This window comes from Beta vulgaris, chromosome 6, assembly GCF_026745355.1.
Source record: "Beta vulgaris subsp. vulgaris cultivar EL10 chromosome 6, EL10.2, whole genome shotgun sequence".
NCBI classification, from domain to species: domain Eukaryota; kingdom Viridiplantae; phylum Streptophyta; class Magnoliopsida; order Caryophyllales; family Amaranthaceae; genus Beta; species Beta vulgaris.
The window spans coordinates 4,367,582-4,383,138 of NC_079207.1; the positions used below are offsets into that span (position 1 = coordinate 4,367,582).

At 34.9% G+C, this 15,557-nt stretch overlaps 1 protein-coding gene across 2 annotated transcripts; it reads right to left on the reverse strand.

Moving 5' to 3' along the window:
- Positions 1-60: 60 nt before the first annotated feature.
- LOC104895118 (uncharacterized) lies at positions 61-9,609 on the reverse strand. Of its 2 annotated transcripts, none has more exons than XM_010681539.4 (15): positions 9,094-9,609; positions 8,889-8,970; positions 6,007-6,504; positions 5,378-5,546; positions 5,119-5,271; positions 4,845-4,942; positions 3,801-3,892; positions 2,857-2,927; positions 2,622-2,757; positions 1,930-1,989; positions 1,711-1,790; positions 1,468-1,544; positions 1,237-1,307; positions 532-589; positions 61-444 (listed from the first exon to the last, which is right to left on the reverse strand). In XM_010681539.4, the coding sequence occupies exons 1-15, from the start codon at positions 9,339-9,341 to the stop codon at positions 322-324; spliced, it is 2,016 nt and encodes a 671-aa protein (XP_010679841.1). In that variant the 5' UTR covers positions 9,342-9,609; the 3' UTR covers positions 61-321. The 2 variants fall into 2 exon arrangements, with proteins under 2 accessions (XP_010679841.1, XP_048493749.1); XM_048637792.2 differs by having other exon boundaries at positions 8,889-8,960; positions 9,094-9,233.
- Positions 9,610-15,557: the final 5,948 nt, after the last annotated feature.

Consider the following 15,557-nt stretch of genomic DNA (forward strand, 5'->3'; position numbering starts at 1 on the left):
CTAGTATATATGATTAATGCGGCTATTTGGTTGCCAAACGAATCGGACCAAACATATCTCTTATTCAATAACCTTTATATCTTTTCTCTTTCTTTTATTTTCTTTTGTTTTGTGGGTGGGTGCATGGGTGGGGGAAGAGTTTGATATTTTATTACAACGCCATTCTTACTTACATCTATGAGACTATACAGCAATACACGAAGCCAACTTTTGTCATCAGATTTTAGCAGAAAACAGCTTGATGATGTTCATTGAAATCTCCAATGCAAAAATTGACTGACAGGCAACAAGGAGACAATCAAGCTTGAAAAGCAAAGTGCTCTACTCTCCGGCAGGCGAGCTTCTAAAAACTGGAAAATACGTATCCAGCTCAAGCCGATCCATAATCTCCTGGGTGGCCCAGAGATAAGATGAGTGGCCTTCAATTATATCAGTTGCATCCACCTGAAGTATAAGGATTTTTAATGTCAGATATCAGGTAGCAACATCAACTCCCCTTGAGTGGGAGAAAAAGAAGAAAAGAGAACCTACATTCTCGATTCCCGGAACTTCAACCGCCTGGATTCCAGCTAAACCTTTCGAAAGAAGGCTGTTCCACAGGAAGAAAAAAAAGAGAAAAGACTCAAGACCAGCATCAACAGTGTTGTCTTATCATGAAAGCGATACTTGAACAGAAATTGCAGAAGTCCAGCCTCCACGTGTACATTATGTTTGCCATCATGTCCATTTTATACCCAGGTGTACCATGCGACTGGAGTACTTCCACCCTTGTTTTCTGCTCATTTGGAGGTCCCACACGAGGAAATGTACAGAAACTAGTCTTGGGGGTGTACAGAGTACAGACGCTACACCCGGGCATATAATGGCAATGGGCACCATGCCGATATTCTCAGACAGGCTGGGAAGTCCTGTCACGAAAGCAACACACACCAGCAAAAATTGCGAAGGGCAATGTCGCCGAATACGACGGACCAAAATTCACAAGTACTCCACCAAAGTAGCAGATAACCACAAGCAAATTTTGCAGCAAGCAGAGATTCAAAGTAGAAGAGATATGCTGTGTAGCAGGGCTAGCAGCAACCTCCAAAAAAAATTGAACTTTTGGGAGTGTCCAAAAAGTACCAATTCAATGCCTCAAGTCAAGAATATCATCATATTAAATCATTTGACAGGTGTGATATGCATCTTTCTTAGTATTACTGCTAGAAGAGGTAAAGCATTGCACTGCATGCATACCTTGCACGGAAGGCGATACCAAGTATCCAGTCATTTCGTGAATAAACATTGATGAATCTCCCAGCAACAACCTGCTTAACAACGTGATAAAAATCAAAGAGATTGCCATGGTAGGAAAAAAGGCAAATCGCCAATATGGAGGTACTCAAAAGCCATATTACACGTGCACAGAAGCTGTGCACATTGCACAAGCAATGCGCAATGCAAAGTGACAAGAAATTCCCAGATTACCTTTCGAACAGCTTCCCAGTTCTCATCTTTGATTGAAATGGGTGCCCCAAGAAGAACAACTCTTTCAACAAGATTAGCTGACAAAAAAAGAGTGCATTTTCAGAATGTTCAGACAGAAAAACCCGCTTGTAACTTGATTTTTGTCAAAATGATCTTGCATTTTGTTTTTTTTTACTTCTGGGGTGGGGTTGGGTTTTTTTTTTGTTTTTTTTTGGGGGGGGGGGGGGGGAGCAGGGGACTCACCTTGTTCAGTTTTCGACAGAAACTCTAGGCACCTGAAAATTACCCTAGCTCCTAAAGAGTAACCTACAAGAGTGACAGGCCTGAAAAAGATTTAACAATCAAATAAATAATGCAGAGAGCAATTGGCGCGAAAACTATCAACCAACAAAGAAAAGGTTATCATTAGGTATGATATATTTGTTACCGAAAGGCTAGCCTCAGGCTTGATATATGATATACCTGTTCCCTTGCAATCCTTTCAACAGAACTTCAGCAAGCAGCTTTCCAGCTTTGTCAGATCTGAAATGCCAAACAAAAGATAGAGGTTAGTATCCAATCTTATCCTGATAGAAAAGGCTACAAGAAATCAGCTAATTAGATCGTGTAATATTAACTATAGAGAGAGTGACGACAATCCTTCATCAATATGATTGCTAGAAAGAAATCAATTCATATCACTTAACCAAATATAGGTTAGTCATAGTGCTTGAAAAAAAGGGTAAAAGCATTGAGTAGAGTATTTAATTCACTTTTGATAATCTCAAATCCAACACATAAAGTCTAATGCAAAGAAAAGAAAACAATCAGGTAAAAAAACCAAAACTGTTAGAAATGGCCAAACCAGTAGGGCAACTGGCAACTCCCATCCCACAAAAGATAAGGAAGAGTTAGTTCATCAATAAGTTTTACCCCCCATAAGCTGAATATTCTATACCAAACTACAAGAAACAAGAGGCAGTTGCTGTAGTCATTAGAATAGAGGCTCTGCCACAATAAATTGAAAATTTAGGTAACCCAACACCCACAACATATATACTTCTATACAAGACACATTATCTGTAGTGGGCCAGTAGCACTTCATGGAAACAGGTCATCCTTCTTTGTGAGTTGTGACATGAATACACCTTCAAAATTTACAATCGAAAGAATACCTGTCCACAGCGATTGTCCACTTGCTGTCTATAAAATCGGTAAGTGCAAGCAACGTAGCTGGCCAAGCTAATGCTGTAAGAAGTGTGCTAAGTACTGTCATCATAGCCCCTTGCTTCATCAACCCCAAAGCTATGCCTAAGAAAATTAACACCAGCATGTTATACATCCATAACAATGTCCTTGTTAAACTAGCAGCACATTAGCAACGCCTCTGAAGTACAATAGAAAAATTACTTGAAGTGAGCCAATCTTGTATCGCTGTACTGACAGCAATTAGATGCTTCGACTCCCATACCAGCACATACCTATATAGTCAGTCTTATAGTGAGAACACTTGAACGAAGTAATGCAAATACGTTTAAAATAATTCCTACATCAACTGACATTGAAGAAAGTCACAGGAAAGCAAGAATCACAGCCTAATTTACAGCCACTGGCAAGAGGAGTAGTCGAGTGATATTAGGTTCAGGTCTAAATGGTCTCAAAAGAATCTGGTATTGTAGCAGCGTACATAAAGCTTTCAGATACAGTTAAAGTGTGGATCCTTAGATGTCATTTGCACTGAGGAAAGAAAAATAAAGTTCAGTCCTTTGAGGTTGACAGAAAAGGAGTGATAGAAAATTTGTCTGGAATTTTCATTATTGAAGAGAAGTATCTGAAGAAAAGAAGGAAAACGTAAAAAGGATAACAAAAAAACAGAAAATAAAAGAAGACAAACCTAGAAATATGACTGGAACTTATATTGCATTCCCAAATATTGACAATTTAAAGAGGTGAGTGATTTTAAAGTAGGCTGAGCACATGATTAAGTCAAATGAGATGAAATAAAGAATGTAGTTGATGGCATAAATGAACAAGCGATACACAAAATGCTCATGGGGAACAGAAAACATTTTAATATATCCATAGTTACAGGCTATGAACAGATAAAAACAACTCCCTAAATCAAGCTTAAGGCAAGTAATTGGTAGACTCGATTTTGAAAAATCAATTTCATTGTGCTATAGATTATCACTCAGCTGTCGTGTAGTTTGATCTATCAAGTTATGTGAACATAACGGATGCAGTCACAATCATCACGTAAAATTGAACAAGCATGTCTTATTGTTACTTTTGCATAACAATAATATTTGGAAATCAAAGGATTGATCAGGCCACATACACCTGATGCACAATACCTCTCCAGGTTATTAGCTAGTCCTTCCCAAGGCATTATATAGTCTCCTTCATCGAAAACAAATCCTGAAACCAAGATCCCAACTGCTAGTCGCTGGAAATAAGAAACTTTACTGGATAAGAAACAATCATGTCAAAAAGAAACAAACTCAAAGGAACTGGAAGCTATGTTGCACACAAACTTCATGGAAATCGAGTGTCCATTTCGGAAATGAAACATTTCCGCATTTTAGAAACCTCAAGGAAGCTTCTTCATGTTAGAATATTATTATATATGCAATTATGCACGTTACCGTGTCCGCTCCATATCTGTTTCCCCTTTTAGTGCAACAGAATCGAAGTATACACAGATTCAAGAAGACAAATTCCAACATAATGAAAATTAAAAATTTTGGAAAAATTGTCAAGCATAAGTCAACCTTTAAGCCATACATTAAAAATAAGTCAACCTTTTGATTGTCCTTGAATAAGTCAACTTTTAATACCAATCTGTTTTTTAACAAGTCCTTGCCTGTTGTTAACTTATTGCACCGCTTAATTATGATATGTGTAACTCTTCAAAGGGATGAGAGAGAAAACAAAAAGAAATTAAAAATTACAAAAAAGAAAGAAAAAAGTCAGATTATTTGTAATTTAACTTCTTCAAAAATGATAGTACTAACTACTAAAGGTCGACTTATTCAGGAAATAATCAAAAGATGAGTTTTTTTAGCGGACGCGACAAAAGTTGACTTATTATTGACAATTACTCCCTCCGGTCTTTATTAGTTCACCCGTTTTGACTTTTGACACTATTCACATACATAACTTTGACTATCTCTTGTAATTTGTATTTAAAGAAAAATATAGTCATGTGAGACCTTGTTGGATTCGTCTCAATGTGTAGTATCCAAATATCAACTTTTTGTAACTTTTGGTAATCGAAAATTAGAGATATTAAGGTTCAAATTAATGTCTCGACAAATATGCCCCAAAGAAAGGGGTAAACTAATAAAGTCCAAAGGGAGTATTCCAAAATAAAAAGCAAACAAAACCAAGATACTCACTCCTTGTCCATGGTTCTCTCCTACAGCTTTGAACTCAAATTCGTCAATATTTCCAATCCTTCGGGCCACCTTAGTACCAGTGAGACCAGCTCCAGCAGCTAAATAGATTGCAGTATGAAGAAAGTAGCATCAGGAAAATCAACTTTCCATTTCAAAATCATCTATTTTGATATCAGAAATTGCATGAGACACAGTATCATCTCCACAAAGTCAAGAAAGAAAACAGGGCATGAAAGAAAATGTATCAGAAATCTAAAATAACTAAGAACTTTACCTCCAAATGAGGCAGCAATTGCAACAGAGCCTGCAACAGAACCAGCAACGCTAGCGGCAGCTGCAAAACCACCTGCTCCAATCACAGGAATAATAGTGCCCAGTGTAGGGACCAAAGCACTAAATCCCGCAGCAATTGCAGGGGCAGCTAGCCCTGTTGAAGAATATTCAACAGATTCATTTCAACAGAAAAAACATCCACATTATAGAGATTTTGTACGAATTGATTCAGACATATATCATGAAACATGAATGCATACCTCCTGTAATGGCCATCAATGCTCCCCCAGTTACAGCAGCAGCTCCAATGATACCCCCACGTCTCCATTTAGCCCATGAACTTTTTTCTGAATCAGTTTCTTCTCTTTTTGATTCTAACTCCTTCGCTAAAGCCATAACGGAGCAGGCGATCATGGTCTCCATTGCCTCCTGTATATAGAAAAGGATGAACATTTTGGTTAGAAGTAAGCCATGAAAAAGCTCCAAGCAAATTCAAAAATAGAGAAATGTGAGTTAGAAAGCAAGACCTAATCTTATATAATTTCATCGCTTATCCATGTAGCAATATAGCAGTGTAAATTTAACAGTGAGAAAGGAAGATTATCATCACGATAACAAAGAAACTAGTGAACTCTATGAACTTGGAGCTAGAATCACATAGCACTAGCGTGTACATCCCTTGCAGTGCAGGTAATGAATATAGTTGTTTGTTAATAGAAAATTAAAGGAGTAAAATTCTTGCAAAAAAGGACATTTTTCTATCCTACATACTACAGTCACATTCAAACCAAATCTCATAGAATTATCAACATGAATCACACTAGAAAGATCTTGGACACTTTGATACATCTGAAAGAGAATTGATCTAATGTAACTAGAATACACCTACCACTTTCCCCCACTCGATATCAAGCCATGTTGCAAGTAAATGTAACGCAACACGATGTCGAGCATCATAGCCCTTTCTTTGATTGGATTTTTTGCCATCTTCTGACAAAGTCGCAAGGCTTGCTGAAAGAAGCTCATAGAGAACTGTAATTTTTCTCTCATAGCTAAGTGTTCTCTCTTCTTCGACAGGCTCCTCATTGAATTTATATTCTGATCCGTGAGTGCAATTTTCGTCAGGAACAACTGCAGCAGTTCTTTCCTGGATAGACTCAATCACTTCTCTCTCGGCAGGAGTTGATGGTGTCTCTGGCATCTCAGGGACAGTACATTTTTCTCGGCGTTCCTGCGCATACTCACGCTGCTTATCCCTTTTAGTTGCAAAATCAGTAGAAGAGTCCATGCTAGCTTTCATACAATCAACACCTTTGGCCAAAGCAAGCTCCTGATCCTTCTTTTCCGAAGAACTTTCCTCTCTCTCTTCTGAAAGCAATCTCAGAAACTGCCAGAAGTCACGAGTAGTAAGAACATTAAATGAATATACAATCTTGAAAAGAATGCACCAGATAACTAAGCCTGAAACATCCATTTAACACTAATTGCTTTTTGGTGAGAGCACATAGATCATACAATGAATCAGCATAGAGGTCGTATAACCATAAAAAATCACAAATCATCAGTACCAATCTCTTTTTGAGTATTGGTAGGACAACTTCCATAGTTCCATGACTTCCATCACACAATTTCACTCCTAAAAAATACAGAATTTTCAAATACTTAATCCTTAAACGATGTCATTTGAATATTTGTCATTATGGACAGAGGGGAAACACAGTTTGCATCAATCTAGAGATTAGATGGTTAATGTCAAAGAGTAACCCAACCCTAAAAAATCACAAATCATCAGTACCAATCTCTTTTTGAGTATTGGTAGGACAACTTCCATAGTTCCATGACTTCCATCACACAATTTCACTCCTAAAAAATACGATATTTTCAAATACTTAATCCTTAAACGATGTCATTTGAATATTTGTCATTATGGACAGAGGGGAAACACAGTTTGCATCAATCTAGAGATTAGATGGTTAATGTCAAAGAGTAACCCAACCCCCCCCCCCCCCCCCAATAAAACAAAATGAAATTACAAACAAGGAAAAACAAAATAATGCTTGAAACTAGAGCATAATAATGAAGGATAATGTAACCATAAAAACCCATGAGAAAGCGTCCACAAGTGATTGTTAAAAATTCAAATCACATATTGAATTGAACAGGTCTCTAGAGACTTTATAGGGACGTCTTTTAATTTTCAGGGGTCCTATGTTAGCTATAAGTATTGGGCCCTATATTATGATTATGATGAAGTTTTAAATAATCAACAAAGACTAAGTCTAAAATTCAATAAGAAAAAATAACAACAGCTCCCATAAGCAAATTTAGAGAAAGAACATCCTCTAGCGTGTGGATTGCAGCAAACTGCGGAGCTACCAAATAAGGGTTTTTCCAATATAAAAAAAAAATGACAAGGTCCTTGCTATCAAGGAAGAACGATAAACCTCTAGCACTTTGATGCCACAATTGGATCTAAGACATAATTATATAGTGGTTATGCTTGGTTACGTAGTGTATCTATTGAATCAGCAAAATATGAGAGACTAAAAACACTATAAATCAAAAGAAGAAGATCTGTAACTGAGATAGCAGAATACAAGAAGATCTCTAATAGGCTATGTTCTTCCATGGAAGTTCTCCAAGTTCATGGAGATCCAAATGGAAATGTAAAGTCTCTAAGTAGGGTTGTGGCTTGAGGCCACTTGATTTGTCAGATCATCGCAAGAATTAGGTGTTGACAATCCCAATCAGCCCTTCACATATCCACAACCCGTCTTTTTCGTGAGAGAACAAGCATATGAACATTATTTGTCACTTCACAATAATCACAAGGGACAAATTGGAAGGTCTTATTATTCAACTATTTTCCTTCCCCCACAAAATCTTAGTTGTCTGATGTATTTACCAACATCTAACCCTCTCCACAACATAACAATCTTCTTTAGCACCTTCTAATTGGATTATCTTGTACATGATTCTAGCTTTTCTTGTGTGATCAGTCAGCTTCTCTATTCTATCGTAAACTCGTAATAGCTTTTTAAATAAGAACCAAAAGTCATTGTAGAACATTCACTCAGAAACGTCGATTCACAAAATCAAAGATTGCTCCGTATTCTTCTTTCTCTTTCTAAGATAAAGAACTAAATTCAGTTGTCCTCTTATGTACAATCTCATTTAGTGACATAAATGCTCATGTTCGATTCACTTTTGTGTTCTAATACACATATTTTTTCATGCTTACAAGTTAAACAATTCAACCAGAAGATTTTTACTTCAATGTTCCACACTACACTATTCGAATTTTATTCAAGGACGGAGAGAGTAAATACACTAAAACATATCCAAAAAAGCAACACAATACTACGGCTCCATTTGGTAAGGCGTAAAACGTTTTCCGGAATAACTGTTTTCCTCTATTTTCAATTTTACATTGTTTGGTTTGCAAAGAAGTGTAAAACCATTTTCCCTAGGAGTAAAATTGCTCTTTGATGGAAAACCATTTTCCCTTCAAAATAAAGGGAAAACTATTTTCCTTCCTTTTTCTTATCTCTCCTTTAAACTCCTCTCCCTATCTCCTTACTTTCTTTTTCATTTCCCTTTCTTTTCATCATTTTTCTTACATGGAACCAAACAACGAAAACTGATTTTGGAATTGTGTTCTCCATTGCAAATTGTTTTCCATGAAAAACATTTTACACTGAAAATGTTTTACACCCAACCAAATGGAGCCTAATCCGAAAAAAAAGTAAGAGAGAGAGAGAGAAAGTTTACAGCTCCAACATGACGAGTAGCTCCAGAAGCGCCAGAAGTTTCTTCAATCCCAGACCACGCCGTAGATTCTATCTGCAAAAACCTTGATAATTTTCATACAAAAAGTTAACCATTCTATAATAATAAAATCAAGCGAAAAACTCGAATTCGAACTCGAAAGCGAAAACATATATTAATATCAATAGATAATGCAAGCAATCTTAACTTGAGAATTGGACGGAGGAGAGAAGAATGAGGATGAACCCAAAGGTGAGGGTCTTCGGAGACGGAATCACTGCTACTGCTACTTCCATTGCTAATACGATGATGATCATCGAACTCGACGTCGTCGTTTTGATGTTGATGATGTAATCCGAGAGGTCGAGATTGGTGTATATGTGCCTGATGAAGTGCTAAACCGAACAACGTTCCTGCGGCGTACCTTTCTGTCGGTGATAAAAACGAAGGCGCCATTGTTGAAAAAGCTTTGAAATTACAGGTAAAATGGTGAATTGGTGAAGGAGAAGAGGAGAAATTAGGTTTTAGTCTTCATTGTTGAATTTGAATGAATTGATGATAGGTGTTGTTGATGTTTGAGTTTGCTTCAATTTTTATAGTTTTGGGTGGAAATTGGAAATTATTAAAGTTGGGGGATTTTCAGATTTGTTTTTACAGGGTTAATTGTGTCTGTGTCAAAGCAGATTAAGGAAGAAGCGTGACATATTATGATTTTTTATGGTTTCTTCTTGGATTTTTCGCCAAATGCAGCCTTTTATAATAGCGAGTTTCTTAATTGCACCACTTTCATTTCAAACTCTCCAATTGCAGCCTTTTAAATTGAATCTACATCTAAGTTGCAGCCCAATTTGGATTTGGGGCCAATAATGACGTTATGGTTAACCATGGTTAACCCTCCAACGGGAAAATTTTCCCAACCTCTTGAAAAACCCTCGATTTTTCTCACTCTATCCTCTGAACTTCAGTTGCTTTAGTTTATTTCCCTCGTTTTTTCTCTCTGTTTTCTCTCAACCATTAAGACATCTGAGATTGTTTTTCTCTCTCCTCTCCTTCAATTCAGTGCATTTTCATTTGATTTGGAGTGTTGCGCATCATAAGACAAGGTTAGTACAACTAAATTCTTGGTTTTTCCCCAATTTTTTTGGGTTGGGGATTTTTAGGAATTTTTATTTCAAAAATTTTTGGAATTTTTCGCCAAATGCAGCCTTTTATAATAGCGAGTTTATTTAGGCTGCAACTTAAATGTAGATTCAATTTAAAAGGTTGCAATTGGAGAGTTTGAAATGAAAGTGCTGCAATTAACAAACTCGCTATTATAAAAGGCTGCATTTGGCGAAAATTTTTTTTGGGTGAAACAATTAGGGTTTGTTGATCTCAAAAATTAGGGCTTTTGATTTCAAAACCTAAATAAGTGCAATTGTAATCATGATTTGATACCTATGTGGCAGGAATTATGTTTAAGAAGGGTAAGAGGTGTAATTGTGGGCTGTACAATTCAAAAACGAGAGCTTGGACTAAGGACAATCCGGGGGAAGGTTTTATGCATGCCCAAACTTTGATGCTGACACCACACAAGGGATGCAAGTACTTTAAGTGGGTTGATAAGGAAGACCCAACAGATTGGCAGAGATATGTAATATTAGGACTAATGGAAGACAAGAGACAACTAAGCAATGAAGTTGAGGTGCTGAAGAGGAAGCTGATGGAATCAGTTGTACTTGGAAGGAAGAAGGACATAGAAAAAATTATGTTGAAGATGAAGAGGACAAGGGTCAGTTCAGGACTGAAATGTGAGGTTTGGGTAATATGTGCACTTTGGCATATTGTTGTTTTGGTACTTCATCTTAACTTGAGATGTAATGGGGGGAATTGTTAGTGTTATGATTTGTAAGAGCTTCCGCAATGCTCATTATCTAAGTGTATTAGCAATATGTAAGGTTTTATCAAAGGTTGTAGTAAGTGGATCAGTAATGTAATGAATGAAATGGGAATGAAACATGGATTAGTAATGTAACACGTCTGAGAATGAAATGGGAATGAAAGGAGAGAGGAGAGAGGAGAGAGAAGAGAGGAGAGAAGAGAGAGAAAATGGTGGTCCTGGAGAGAGAGGAGAGACAAAGAGGAGAAAGAGGAGAGAGCAACTGAAGGTCAGAGGAGAGAGAAGGAAAAATCGAGGGTTTTTCAAAAAAATCGAGGGTTTTTCAAGAGGCTGGGAAAAATTTCCCGTTGGAGGGTTAACCATGGTTAACCATGACGTCATCATTGGCCCCAAATCCAAATTGGGCTGCAACTTAAATGTAGATTCAATTTAATAGGCTGCAATTGGAGAGTTTGAAATGAAAGTGCTGCAATTAACAAACTCGCTATTATAAAAGGCTGCATTTGGCGAAAAATCCTTTCTTCTTTTTGACGGGAGACAAATAGACAATGAGACATAATCACATAACAAAGTTATCAAGTCACAATCACAACTCACCAAGTGTAATCCCCCACATTTTTAAAGGATTTTCATAAATATATTAAGTTATTTATGTAGTTATATTTAAATCCAAATGAGTTTGGAAATGGTTTGACTTTTAAAAAGGGTTGACTATTTTAAAAGTCAACTAAAAATATTTTGCATGCTTAACAAAATTGTAATATTTTAATTAAGCATGTTTTAAATAAAGTTTAATTATTAAAAGCATTTTAAAAGAAAACTTAATGGAATCGAAAGCCCAAAAGTAATAAAAAGGGAAAGGATAATTTGATGACTAAAGTCCTAATAAGCCCATCTTGTTAGTCATCAAAGTTTTAATTATTGAAATTCTTTTCCTAAGCCCAAAAGGATTAGCCTATTTAAATATTAAAAACCCAATTATTTTGCCCTACATTTATTTTCTCTCTCCTCCCTTGCACGTATTTCTGATTCTCTCTCTCATCGACATTTTCTCTCTCTCTCTCTTGAGCGTGAGTTTCATATTTCCTCTCAAAGATCGTTTCTTCTTCGCTAAGTAACGTTTCTTGTTGAACAAGAAACGTCACGAATAATTTCTTGAAGCCAAAACCTGCTGCCGCCACCTCCTTGCTGCTGTCACAGCCGCCGGCGCTGCCTTCTTCCTCTTATTTTGGTTGTTTTTCTTTACTTCTCCTTTAAGATTCCATTAAAGTCCTAATTTTATTGTTATTTTATTACTATTTACATGATTAGATTTGATTATTATTTATTATGAAGAAATTGTTTGGTTTCATATGTATAAAAGAAAAAAATTTCAGATTTATTATTTTTAGTTTTAATCATGAAAGATGTGATTTTTAGGGTTTTAAATCACTAGAAATCATATATTTAAAGTATAATATGAATTTTGATTGGAATACGATTTTATATGCATTTAAAATATTTTCAGAAAGTTTAGAAAATTTTATAGATGCTGGAAATTCAGAAAGTTAGTATTTTAAGGTTTTTAATGATTTTTAATCACTAGAATAGTTGTATATAGGGATTAAAAATAACGAGAGTTTAAATTATAAAAAGATTTTTAAAGACGTTTAAAAGGTTTGGGCGTTTTAAAGTTGCTGTATTTTTTTTAGTTCAAGTATTTACTTGATTATTTATTGTTGTAGGCGGAGAATTTTAGTAGGGGACTTTTAGAACATAAAAGTGGCCTACCGTTGCGTTTATACAAGGTACGTACATAGTCTACGTGCTATATGGTTAGAAACATGCTCTAGGGATGTTTTTAATTTGTAGTATCATGTATAGGACCTTGTTGTTCATATATATGATTTACTGAGATGGTTTCATGTTATTTGCTTGTATGCTACATGTAAACTAAGAATATGTTTAAGTAAGATTGTTTGTATGGAAGTTTGATGCAGCAGCTAAGTTTAGTTTGGTATTAATTCGTGAGTGAATTAATGTAAGTAAATTGGAATCATGTGTTACATAGATTCTTTGAGATTATTTATTTATCTTATAAGAACCGTGGATCTTATTTGGTAATTTTGAGTTATACCTATATAAAGGTACAGTTTACTGTTGGCTAGGTTCAACAGGAAGTTAGCAAAGAATAAAAGAAGTTAAAAGAGTCTTGAATGATAAGTTGTGAACTTGTTAATTCTAAGATAAAAAGGAGTTTTGTGATTTTATGTGTATTTTAGTTATATATGTTGTGTGCTTGGTTGGTGTCAACACAAGTATTAAAATGAATGCAACGTAAAGTGAAACGAGATAGGTTATAGACTTTAGACTGGTGCACGTCTAGAGTTGGACACTAAGGGTTGGGATACATAGTCCGCCGTGATATGTATTTCTAGGATTGGATTGATCACCTTTCCTTTTTGCTCAAAGGTTCCTCGATATCGCAGGTCAATTGGAATATGTGGTAGCTCCCATATCTCCTACTTCAGTATAGACAACTCGTCCCATAACTATTCCATTAAAAAGAAGAAATAAAAGTTAGAGTCTAGTTCAGTAAGAGTCATCTGCAGTTTGTTATATGCTTATTATTATTTATGTTGTAGTATCATGTATAGGATTATTTATGCCTGATATGTAGTACTCAGCTTTGCTGATTACGTGCTTGTCTGTGTTTGTGATCATGGCTTTGCCTATTGATCCTGTGGTGATCCTTCGGGGGAGCAGAGTCAAGAAAGCATTGACATTACAGGTTCGAAGATGCATACCATTGGGAATCTGGAATGGAGAGGCTTTTGTGACATTAGAGTATTTAAGTTGTTTCTAGGAATTTATATTTTCAGACTTTAGCTTTAAGTTAGTGTGTTTCAGCTCAAACATTGTTTGGTTCTTATTTCATAAGTTTATAAAGTTGGTTTTGTTTTTAAGTTTTCCGCTGCAAAATTCTGAGTAAGCCGAAAGTTTTCACACGGGCGATAATGCTGGGTAATTCTCTAGATTTGTTATAAAAGTATTTTCTAGAAAGAGAGAATTATCGGGGTGTTACACCAAGTCACCAGTATTATGCTTTATTTTCTAAATCCCTATCTATCACGAAAGCAATACAAAATACAAGTAGTATGTAAAATGATATTGCATCTGTTTCTCTTTTATGGTTATACAACCATAAGCATTACGTTTTATTTTCTAAATCCTTATGTATCACGGAAGCAATACAAAATACAAGTAGTATGTAAAATGATACTGCATCTGTTTCTATTTTATGGTTATTTTATGATGTATGAATATCATTTTTCAGTAATGGGTGAGAAAAAATTATTTTATTATGTCGAATTTTACTTGATTCGTTTTGATACTTTTAAAATATCAACTTTTTATAATTTTTACAAAATGCGATTTTGGAGATTTTAATGTTCAAACATTTACATTGGCAAACGTAAAACGTAAAGTGTAACTATTAAAAAGAATTGAAGGGAGTACTCCCTTCGTCCATCGTTTCTTTTTAATTTACCTATGTTCCTCTTTTATATACTTCCTCCGTTTCTAAATAAGTGCAACATTTCTTGTTTTCACGTTTGCCAATGCATTATTTTAACCATTAATATCTTCAATTATCAATAAGTAAAAATTATAAAAAGTTGATATTAAAAAAACATTCAGACGAATCTAACAGGATCCCACATGACTATGTTTTTCCTAAAATGTAAATCACCAAAGCTAATTAAAGTTTAAACTGTGAATAGTAAACACTATGCAAATGTTGCACTTATTTAGAAACGGATGAATTATTTCTTTTAGATTCACATACGCTTGTTTTTTTTCCTATTTTTAATAATTATCTCATCTACTTTCTTCACTTTTGAATATAATAGTCCACCTTATCATTTCTCTATTTACATTTTTAGTTTTCTCTAACACTATTGGACTTCCTACTTAGTTCTCATGCAAAGTGGAGTGAGTAAACTAAAAAGAAATATCAAAAGTATAAATTGATATTTATGGCTTATAAGTGATAGAATAGATAAACAATCTAAAATTGGTGAAAATAAAGATTGATAGTGAAATCGTAAAAGATCCTTTTATAATTGATAGACATATCTATAAACCGACAATATAAGATACATAACCTGATCGAAAAACTCATACACTGAAAGTATAAGTTTCACAAACTAATGAATTGCACACGTAAATTGATAAACAAGATGCATAAACTGATACAAAAAGTATGTAACCTAATATTAAAAAAACAAAAACTAATAAAAAAAATGCATAAATTAATAAATATATGCCATAACAGATATATTGACACAAAGAAGGCTTAAACTGAAATAGAAATATTGAAAACTAATCAGACATTGAAATAATTGAGATGCATCTCAGCTAAGACGCTTTACTTATAATTATCTGTAACGAACACTGGTAAATAGTATTTTTCCGTTCAATCTAGTAAATCATCAAGGCATTAACATCAACTTACTATAAGTCAGCAATCACAATTATTTGTTGTGTATACCTTAATATCACAATAACATGGCTCCAGTGGTACCCTTGAGTTATTGCACATAAATTCATGTTAATTAAATGAAATACAAAAAATTATATAATACGAGATTGAATTGAATTGCTTGGAGTTTGGGACTACAATATTAATGAAGTCATATCTAAGTCAAAATTTTGCTCAAAAAGGTGGTTTGCTAACAATCAATTAAATTAATTTATTGAATTAGTCTAGAGTTGAATTTTTTATTTTTTTTCACTTCTACAGTTTCTTTAAA

Coding starts and splice junctions, on each gene's coding strand:
- LOC104895118 (XM_010681539.4), bottom strand. CDS start 9,341: ATGGCGCCTTCGTTTTTATCACCGACAGAAAGGTACGCCGCAGGAACG. Junction 8,971..9,093: donor CTCCTCCGTCCAATTCTCAA/GTTAAGATTGCT, acceptor AAAATTATCAAG/GTTTTTGCAGATAGAATCTA. Junction 1,545..1,710: donor TCTGTCGAAAACTGAACAAG/GTGAGTCCCCTG, acceptor TTTTTTTGTCAG/CTAATCTTGTTGAAAGAGTT.